Raw genomic sequence first — 10,658 nt, forward strand, 5'->3', positions numbered from 1 at the left:
GTGTTCCATGAATGTTTGTAGCAAACAGGGTGTTTTTCCCCACAAAGGGTCTCTCATGTGATTATTTATTTATTTATTTTAAAGAGACAGGGTTGCACTATGTTGCCATGTTGGCCAAACTGGTCTGACCTCAGGGGATCCGCCCACTTCGGCCTCCCAAAGTGCTGGGATTACAGGCATGAGCCACTACGCCTAGCCTTCTTTTGAGACAGGGTCTTGCTCTGTCACCCAGGCTGGAGTGCAGTGGTGCAATCTCAGCTCACTGCAGCCTCAACATACTGGGCTCAAGTGATCCTCCCACCTCAGCCTCCCCAAGTGGCTGGGACTGCAGGCCTGCACCACCATGCCTGGTTAATTTTTAATTTTTTTTTAGAGCTAGGGTCTCTATGTTGCCCAAAGCTGGTCTCAGACTCGCCCTGCCTCCCATGTGATCTCCCCAGAAGCCCGCCCTGTAGCTATGCAGGGCCCATGGGCTGAGAAATGTTTGGGGAAACAGAGTCTGGGTGTGTTGCCTAAATCAGCCAGGCTGGCATGGGGAGCCAGGGTTCAAACCAAACTCTGGGGATCCCCTTCATTGCCTCTGGTCTCCTGGAAGGGAGAGGGGGCAGGAGTTCAGATCCCTCCCACCTCAGAGATTCTGGGCCCTCCTTAAGGAGTTGGGGCAGGGGTGGAGCCCACAGGAGGTGGGAAGGGGCCTGCTCACTGAGGCCACACGGGGGCACCAGAGACCAGAGGAGGGACAGGCACCCCAGACAGCATTAGGGAACCGGAGATAGGCAAGGGCTCCTGAGTGGGAAGATGGGCCTCTCCTCCGCTACGCCTCGTGGACACCCCTGGTGAGGCCTCTGGGCCCTGTCTCACTCTCTGTGTGACCTCAGGCAAGTCCCTTAACCTCTCTGGTAAGTTCTCAGAAAGGTCCATTCCCAGCCATCTGTCTATCCCCATACAGTATAGCTGAATGGACACTGAGTTCCAGGGCTGAGGCCAGGGCTGCACAGGGCTGCTCAGGGCAGGGCTGGGACAGGCATTCGGCACTTCTCGCCTTTCACACGTGATTCTTTCTGGTCCTTTATTAGCTTTTGTCACATCTGTCTTGCAAGCCTCAATTTCCTTGTCTTTAAAAGGGAGTTGGGTCTGGGTGCGGTGGCTCATACCTGTAATCCCAGCACTTTGGGAGGCTAAGGTGGGAGGATCACTTGAGCCCAGGAGTTCAAGATCAGCCTGGGCAACATACTGAGACCTCATCTCTACAAATAAACTTAAAAATTAGCTGAATGTGGTGGTGCAAGCCTGTAGTTCCAGCTACTCCGGAGGCCAAGGTGGGCGGATCACTTGAGCCCAGGAATTCAAGACCAACCTGGTCAACATGGTAAAACCCTGTCTCTACTAAAAATACAAAACTTAGCCTGGAATGGTGACACACATCTGAAGTCCCAGTTACTTGGGAGACTGAGAAAGGAGAATCACTTGAACCTGGGAGGCGGAGGTTACTCCTGCCTGGGTGACAGAGTGAAACCATGTCTCCAAAATAAATAAATAAATAAAAATAAAGGAGGAGGGTTGGGCCCCCTGCTCATTCCTTTGCAGCTCCAATGGAAGGAAGTCTGTAAAGACTCAGTCTCTTTTTGAGCTTATTCCAGCCTCAGCAAGCAGCCAGGCCCCCAGCCCTGACAGCCAGAAGCAGCTCCGGGGCATGGCACCGTGTTGTCTCAGCAGATCTATTTTCTTTTCTTTTTTTTTTTTTTAAGACGGAGTCTCACTCTGTCGCCCAGGCTGGAGCACAGTGGCCGGATCTCAGCTCACTGCAAGCTCCGCCTCCCGGGTTCACACCATTCTCTTGCCTCAGCCTCCTGAGTAGCTGGGACTACAGGTGCCCGCCACCTCGCCTGGCTAATTTTTGTGTGTGTGTGTATTTTTAGTAGAGACGGGGTTTCACCATGTTGGCCAGGATGGTCTCAATCTCCTGACCTTGTGATCCGCCTGCCTCAGCCTCCCAAAGTTCTGGGATTACAGGTGTGAGCCACCGCCCCCGGCCAGGGATGGGTGAGTCTTGACAGGAGGAGACCTCCTGAGAGCCTCAGTTGCACCCTGTCCGGGCAGTCAGGCCACTCTTTCCTTTCCTTCTCCCCAGGATACCTTCATTCAAATGCCTCCTCCACGGTCAACTACTCCCCAGGTACAGGAGGGCCCAGCTACCCCCTGCAGCCTCTCACTCATCCTGCAGGCCCCTTTGGTACTGAGGGACGTCACTAGCTCTCTCACCCAGCTCTGCGGGGAGCAGTTACGCTCATAACAGCTTGCAAGTGTATGGGGCCTCTTGGTATCTCGAAGTGACTTTAGATCTATTCTCTTCACAAGGGCCACGCTACTTATTACCCTCCTTTACAGACTAATGCATGGAAGCTGGGGAGGGAAGTGGTGCCAGCCTCGAGCTCCTTCCTTGAGTTCAGACCCGCCCTGCAGAGGGCAGGTGTGTGGGGGCAGGGAGAGGCCCTGAGAACCCAGCACGAGGAAGTGGCAGGGAACCCCGTGTCTGCCCCCCAGGGAATAGCCCTCTGAGGCTGGGAGCGCAGACACAAGGTAGGTTGCCGGGGTCTGCGGCATCCTGGCCACATTGAAGGGCCACTGAGCCCAGGGTTGGGAAGTCCCCTTCCTTAAGGTCCTGAGAATCAGCCTCCAAGGGGAGGTCTAGGATGAGAGTCTCCAACCCTGGCCTCGGGAAGCAGCTCCCACCGATGGTTCTTCAGGGCTGGCAGGAATGGCGGCCGTTCCCTGCTGCTAACCACTCCGGAAACGTGCATGTGGCATGGTGGCCCACTCCTACCCAGGTCAGGACATGAGAGGCTGGCCTTGGGTCATGCAGCCCTGCCCGCTGCTGACCAGGTGTGGGGTCTTGGGTAAATCTCTTTCTCTCTTTCTGGTTGCTGTCTTTTTGTGTATAATGGAGAACTGCACTTGTTCTGGTGTGAGGGACAAATGAGCTTCCCAGTATGGCCACCAATGGCCGTCCCAACCTTTCTCTGAGGGAGGAGCGCGGGCGGCAATATGATTGGAGCTGGGGAGCTCCCTAAGCCCGCCCTTGAGCCTCAGATGCCCGGCTCTTATTTGAAGGTGCGTCTGTTGGGATGGCTTTGGGGAGGAGCTGATGCAGATGCTGGGGGTGCGGACCCCCCAGTACCCCAGCTAGTCCTGGCAGCCCCCTCCCCCACCCCATCTGCCCGGCACCAGGGGCGTGTCCTATGAAAAGTCCAAAGCTCCAAATGGGTGGACATATGGTGGTTTCATCATCCTGGTTTTTCTTCCAAAAACCTTCCCTGCACTGCTGCAAAAGCCATAGGGGCTCCCACGCTCTGCAGCGGCTGCAGCCCCATGTGGTTTTACAATTATCAGTCCCTCTGGGTGCGCAGGAAGCCAGGCCCCAGCCCCCTTGGCCACCACCTCTCTGGCCTACAGGCGCCGCTGAGTCTGCGGGCTGTTTCAGGGAAGGGTAGGTCCCGCCTGTTTTGTTCTGGGTGTTGGGTGAGGTGCCCTACTCCCTGCACCCCACCCAACTAACCTCCCTGGGGTGCTTGGCAAAGGCCACTCAAGGTGGGTGTCCTCGGGCTCTGCCTCTGTGGGCCACGTCTGTTCCTGAATTAGGGCTTGAGGAAACAGCCTTAGTGGGGGAAGAGGGCTGGCTAGAGTGGCAGAGCTTGGATTTGAACTCAGGGCGGTCTCCCCAAGGCTGCCCTCCACGTGCTGCCAGACCTGGTACGCTGGAATACAGGAACAAGAGTGGTGGCCGGGTGTCCTCACCTTCCAACTGTCATCACCTTGCTGTCCATGGCGGGGCAAGTCCTATGACTAGCCCATTTGATTTATTTTATTTTATTTATTTATTTTTGAGACGGAGTCTTGCTCTGTCGCCCAGGCTGCAGTGCAGTGGTGTGATGTTGGCTCACTGCAACCTCTGCCTCCTGGGTTCAAGTGATTCTTGTGCCTTGGCCTTCCAGTGGCCAGGCTGGTCTCGAACTCCTGACCTTAAGTGATCCACTCTCCTCGGCCTCTCGAAGTGCTGGGATTACAGATGTGAGCCACCCTGGGCGGCCATTATTTTTTACTAGGCTATTCTTCTAGAACACTCATTTGAGATTAAGAACAGGGGACTGATTGGATTTGCGGTTAGCTTGTTTTCTAAGGAGAAGAAATGTTTATTTTTTAAAAATTTCTTAAATAAGGACAGTGTCTCACTGTGTTGCCCAGGCTGGAGTACAGCGGTGCCATCATAGCTCACTGCAGCCTCAAACTCCCAGGCTCAAGTGATCCTTCCACCTCAGCCTCTCTAGTAGCTGTGACTACCTACAGGCACCCATCACCACTCTCAGCTAATTTTTGTTTTGGTGGAGATGGGGGTCTTACTATGTTGCCCAGGCTGGTCTTGAACTCCTGGCCTCACACAACCCCACCCCACACAACCCCACCCCATCCCCAACCTTGATCTCCCAAAGTGCTGGGATTACAGGTGTGAGCCAAATCCAGCCAGAAATGTTTGTTCTGAATGAGATTGTACAAGGAACTGCAACATAGAAAACAGCTGTGCATGGCCAGAGGCAGTGGGCGGGCCCTTTGCCTCTTGGGTCCTGGGCTGTGAGGTGCTGCATGGGTGGGACCCAGGACAGATTGCCCCGAAGGCCTCAGTCCAGGGGCTCTGGGAGCTGGGTGGCAATGCCCCTCCTTTGCCCCAGGCCAACCTCCGAAGAGGGGGCTTCTCCCCCAGGGTCCTGGCCAGCTAGGGAGCTGGGGAGGAGGCAAGGGCGGGGGCTAGTCCTCCAGGTGGGCGGCCACATCTCTGACCACATCCTCTGGCCCTCCCTGAACCCCCATCACAGCCCAAAGATGACCCCCAACCTATAGAACCGAAACCAGGGCTATGAACTCTGTGGCAGACACCTGCCCTCGGCCCCTTTCAAGCCTCAGATCAGCAGGCACTTCCTGGGGCAGCCCCAGGGGGTTCACAGCCCCTCTGTCACCCCACAGAGTCCTGCAGGTGGAGTGCTCAGGGAAGGAGAGCGGGCGGCCAGGCAGCACTTCCCTTCTGGCCCTCCCTGTGCCACGCAGGGGCACTGCTACGTTCTGTGCCTTCTCTAATGTGCTCCACCTCTCTTGGGTGACCCCTGCCCCAAGCTTTCAGGACCCCAGGCTGGAGTGACAGCTCTTAACCTTTCATGTGGGTCTCTCAGCCCTGAGTACAGCTGCAGTCTAAGGATAGGGTTGGGGGGATCTACCAGTTTTCCTTTTAGTGTGTGCTTTGGATTAGTAGCCCGATGGAGAGCATGCTGGAATTGGATGGCCTGGTTTGAATCCACTTCTACCACTTTTCTTATTTCGGTGGTCCTCAGTTTTGGACTCTCCCTCTGTGAAATGGGGGAACGTGAACTTCCTCAGATTGTGAGGGTGCAGCTCCACCTGGCACAGGGCGAATGCCCACAGGTGGCGGCTGAGTGGTGCAGGGAGGACCGGTCAGCCCTGCAGCAATTGAAGCATCCATTGGCACTTCAAGTACTGGTCATAGGACCAGACGCCACCACACCGGCTAGGCGCAGAGCACGCACCTGGGTCCCTGAGACCCTCAGGCCCGTTTCTGTCCTGCCGCCTTCTGCCAGAGGGGCTGGGGCAGCCTGCACCCATGGCACCTCAAGTCTGCACCCTTTTATGAAGGGTCACTAATGGCTCACCCTTCCCTCTGCTGGTATAAACAGTCCCCCATCTGTGACATCACCTGGGCCTGACTGGCCCCACCCTTACTTGCATGTTTGTCACGGGCTATCTGCTTTGTCTTCAGAGGCCCAGCTTCCCTGTATTTAAATCGCCCTTGGGGCTAGCAAGGAGCCAGGCTGGCTCCAGAGCCCAGAAGCCCTTGTTTACTTGACGCCACCCAGTGCCGAGGGCCCCGCAGGTGCCCACTCATCCGTCTGTGGCTGAGGGGTGCCAGCCTAGGCCTCAGTTATCAACATTCTCCCAACTGCTTTCCCCCTCTCACCCCAAGTGAACTCCTGCTCAGCTCCCACCTCACACAGGGAAGCGGGCATCATCCCCTGGAAACCGTTTTCCCCGCAGACCTGGCCCTCTTGGTAGCAGGGGGCAGCTACTGCCCAGCAGAGCAGGACTGGGCAGGGTTGGTCACCTTGCCCCGGCGGCCTTGCCACTCTGTCCCTGCTGGCATCGCCCCCGCAGACACCAGGGGAGGACGACCCAGGACTGCTGCCCCTGGAAAAGACAAGGAAGCACCCGAAGCTTCGGCACAGTTCAGACTTTTTAATGCAAGGGGAAAGTCTTCACTTTTCTTCCCACAGGTATGAACAAGCCACTGCAACTTCCACAGTGACTTCCTGGCGAGGACAGCGCCCATCCATCCTCACCTAATACTGTATGGAGTGATGGGCTAGGGAGAACAAGGACAGTTCCTGCAGACTCCAAGCAGCGCTGGGGGGAAGCTCCCTGAGACCCCCGCGGGAGAGCCTGGTGGGAAGCCCAGCTGTGTGGCGCCCGGTGCTCCACCTGCCTCGGTGCCATCACAGCCTGGACAGTGGCCGCTGGCCTGCGAATGCGCTGGGGCCCTGGAGGCTGGGCTCAATGGCCCCAGGCAGAGGAGGGGGAGGTGGCCTGAACTGGCCCAGGCCACTGGGCTGCAAGGCTCCGGTTTCTTATTGCTCAGCCTGGGGCCGGGGCGTTCTAAGGACATCCAAGTCAGCTGCCCTCCTTTGCTAAACAGAGGAGGAAGGAAGGTAGGAAATGAAGGGGGATTACAGAAGGGACTGGGTTTTCCCCTGGTCCCCGCTGTCTGGACACAAGAGCCTGGCCAGAACCATGGGCTTCCTCTTACCAGCACCAAGCTGTCATGAGGCCCCGCCAGCCCTCACCCACCACCCACCTCCCACTGTGGAGGGCACTTCCCAAAGCTCCAGTTAAGTGAGAGGGTGGGGCAGGAGCTGGGATGACCACCCTTCCTCAGCCAGGAAACGCAACGCTGGGGTCCAGGAAGGGGGTGCTCCCCGGGTACCCACATCTAATGCCCCCTGGACAGGACTGCCCTTGGCTGGAGGGTGGGAAGGGGAGAAAAAATCACAGCTTTTGAACAGTGGTTGGGAAGTTACTGGGAAATTTGGTCAAGTATGAAAGATGTCACTTTACAGAACAGAAACTAGCTTATGTATTTTTCTGGAAGATGGTTCTCCTACTCCCTGGACCCCTGAAAAAGGCTGCTGGGCCCTGCTTCTGTGACTGCTGAGTGGGGTGGTGCATCGGAGCCGGTGGGGCGTGGGAGGAAAGGGCAGGGCCCGCGCACGGGGAGCCTGGGCCAGGGAGGGGAAGGCACAAGAACCTACTTCGCCCGAGAGCCCGGGGGGAGGCAGAGCCGGGTGAGGAAGGAAGCCACGGCCCCGTGAAGCAACCTCAGCTCAGAAGCAAACGGAGGGTGCCCGGTGTTCCTGTCCATGCAGTCGCAGCCTAGCAGCTGCCAAAAGGGCAACCTGGCTCCCCTGCGGTCACAGTCGCTGCACTGTCCAGCTGCAGCCAGAGCAGAGCAAAGGCCGGTGGGGGGCAGAGGCTGTGCACATGTGGCTGTCACACAGAGGAGGCGGCGACAAAGAACGCTGCCTCTAACGTTATATATTAAAATATCCATAGTTCTTGTGCACAAAATTCCATCATCTCACCCCTGCCTCCCCTGCCAGGCCCAGGAACAGCCTTAAAATAAAGATGGTGGTTTTCCTTTTCGAGAGGCGAGGAAACATCCGCTCAGTCTTTATGGACCTTGAGAAATGGTGAGCCTTCCCCTCCCCCCGTCTCTGCCTCCCAGCCGGGCGTACAGATGGCAGGTGCGGGGCCAGGTGCCATCACTCATGCCTGCGCTTGGAGGGCGGCACCAGGTGTGGGGGCAGGTCAGCGGGCAGCTCGTGGCCCTCCAGCTTGACCTTGATGAGGTGGTTGGCCAGCGCGAACTCCTCGTCGTCCAGCAGCCCGTCCTTGTCCACGTCAGCCAGCTTCCAGATCTTCCCTAGCACGGTGTTGGGGAGCTTGGACTTCACCATCTCCTTCTTGGCATTGGCGCCCGTGATCTTGCCGTTGACAGGGGACAGCGTGTAGAAGATCTCATCGTAGGTGGGCTTGTCCTTGCCCACCACCCACTCCACGTCATCGATGCCCTCGCCAGCCCCCTCGCCGTAGCCGTGCCCAAATGGCCCGTTCATGGTGCCGTCAAAGGCGCCGCCCTTGACCACCTGAGAAGGCATCAGGGACTCCTCCTGCCGCACCATCACCATCAGCCGCGCGATGTCGTTGGCCAGCATGTCGTCCACCGTGTCCAGCAGCTTGGGCTTCAGGGCCTGGAACTTGCTGAAGTCCTGGGTCTGCAGGAGTTCCTGTGGGCAGGGGAGGAAAGACAAGGGCTGGGAAGGGTGGCCCCTTCCCAGACTCCAGGCCAGGTGGTTCCAGTGAGGGCTTCTCAAGCAGAAAGTGCTGCTCCCCCTGACTAGCAGGGGCGACTCGGCGAACCCCTCTGGCTCTTGGCTCTCTAACCTGTACACAGGAGGCAACTCCAGCTCTTTCCTTACAGGGCGGCAGCAAAGGATTAATAGACAGGGCACCAGAGCGGCTGGCACGGCCCTGCCCTCCCCCCACCATGCAGGGTGAGTCACCACATTCCCCTCTGCGGTGTCACCGCCTGGGTCAACTCTGAGTTGGGTGGGGTGCCGGTGATTAACCCAGCTGCTTCCGTTCAGGGAGGCCCTTCCCCATGGAGATGGGATTCCCTCCAAATCCAGTGCCCTCGGCCTTCCTCCTGCCCTGATGGCCACCAGCCTGCATGGGGCCTCGGGACAGCCATACCTGCATCTTGCGGAGGCTCGGGAAGTCCCCAGGGGAGATCTGGTGCTCGCGCTCAATCTTCTGGTAGATCTCTCCCAGGTTGTTCACCAGCTCTTTCTTTTTGCTCTCTTTACCAAAGACATTGGGCATCTCCTTCTTCAGGGAGCTGATGATGTAGGCGTGAACCTGTGAGGACAGGGCGTGGCCATCAGGCGCTGTCTTGGTCCAGGCTGCCCCCGAGAGCAGAGCCTCCAAGGACACTCCAAGGATACTCCAAGGTGCTCGCTCAGGAACAGGGAAGCGGGAGGGATGGGTCAAGCTTAAGGCTGCTGCCACCGCTGGCTCCCACAGGCCTAGGAGCAGACACAATCTGGCAAGAGCCACAGCTGTTCACTGCCGTGGGGCAGAGGACAGGACAGGAAAACGCACTTGAAACAGAAGATAACAGCCTTGGCCTTGCATGGATCATTGTGATGATCCAGGAATAGTAAAACCAAGTCTGTCAACCCAAAGGAGGCCATTTGTTGTGCACCGCAGGGCACATCACATACCCTCCATTCAACCCTCACCGCAGCCCTGCGGGGTGGGATTCCCCCAACCCTGGCCCTAAGTAAGGCTGGGAAACGCTGCCTGGGGCACTTGGCTTCCATGTGGAGGAGCTGGGATTGGAACCCAGGGCTGCTGAAGGTGCCTCACAGCCCATGTTCTTTCTGTTTCTCTGCAAGCCCCCTTCCCCCGAGCTGGGAGCAGGCTTCCTGCAGGGCCCACCAACCTGCATGTCCAAATCCCTGCCGAGTGCTGATGGAGCCCACAGAACTCCAGTGGGCCCGCGCCACACTCCACTCCATCATCACAGCTCAGATGACGAAGGATTCAAAACATCCCACAAAGGCTTCTGGCAGCTGCCAGCTTTATCCAAGCGTCAATACCTTGCTTAGACGTGCCAGTTCAGGGCGGTACCCCCTTCATTTCCCCGCAGCAAGCTGGGAACCTGGCACCCCTCGAGAGCAGCCCAGCCCTCAGATCCCTCGGCCTTGCCAAGTTGTGTCCAGCCACGGAGGGCTGCGGCCAGCCAGCCTCGCTGCCTTTCTCCCCGGCTCCAGCCCATCCACCACCCCACTCAGCCTAAGCCTGTCTGCCCTGGGCGGGGGCCTGGTTGAAAACTGCCTGAGGGAGACAGCCCCGTGCCATGTGGGTCTAGATCTAGGGTCTCCCAGGGACACTGTGGCAGGCAGATCCCAGGCTGGTGGGAGTCACCACAGAAAGCACCATTCACTGCAGGAGAAGGAAGTGGCAGGTGTGAGGCAACACTGGAGGCCGCAGAGTTTTCCAGGCGTGGTGACTCAGTGTGCCTAGGGCCTGGCGGTCACACATGGTCTCACAGACAAACAGGCAGGGACTCATGCCCGCCCCTTGTCCTGTCTGTCCTCAAAGGTGGCTGAGCAGGGGAGTTCTCTCTGCCTTGCAAGGAGAGGGCCTCAGTCAGGGCCACACCCACACCCATCAGCTCAGGACGTCCTTTGTCCTTTGAGGCCGGGGTCACTCACCTGGGTTTTTGCATGGGTTCCTCTCTCAAAGCTGACTCCACTCACAGGGAGGCTCCAGAAGGGAGATCTCTAGAAAAACATCCAGCCAGCCGGGCACGGTGGCTCATGCCTGTAATCCCAGCACTTTGGGAGGCCAAGGCAGGCGGATCACCTAAAGTCAGGAGTTTGAGACCAGCCTGACCAACATGGTGAAACCCTATCTCTACTAAAATATAAAAATTAGCCGGGCGTGGTGGTGGGTGCCTGTAATCCCAGCTACTCAGGAGG

The 10,658-nt window shown here is 57.8% G+C and overlaps 1 protein-coding gene across 2 annotated transcripts in view; it reads right to left on the bottom strand.

Annotated features, from left to right (window-relative positions):
* Positions 1–6,278: 6,278 nt before the first annotated feature.
* EHD1 (EH-domain containing 1) overlaps positions 6,279–10,658 on the bottom strand; it is a 33,900-nt gene continuing 29,520 nt past the window's right edge. For both annotated transcript variants that reach the window (XM_011993520.1, XM_011993519.1), the window contains 2 exons: positions 8,866–9,030; positions 6,279–8,399 (listed from right to left, as the gene is read on the bottom strand). In XM_011993520.1, the coding sequence (XP_011848910.1) occupies positions 7,875–8,399; positions 8,866–9,030 (690 nt within the window). In that variant the 3' untranslated portion in view covers positions 6,279–7,874. The remainder of the gene's footprint in view (positions 8,400–8,865; positions 9,031–10,658) is intronic.

The sequence above is a fragment of the Mandrillus leucophaeus genome, unplaced genomic scaffold (genome assembly GCF_000951045.1).
Source record: "Mandrillus leucophaeus isolate KB7577 unplaced genomic scaffold, Mleu.le_1.0 Scaffold43, whole genome shotgun sequence".
Lineage (NCBI taxonomy): Eukaryota > Metazoa > Chordata > Mammalia > Primates > Cercopithecidae > Mandrillus > Mandrillus leucophaeus.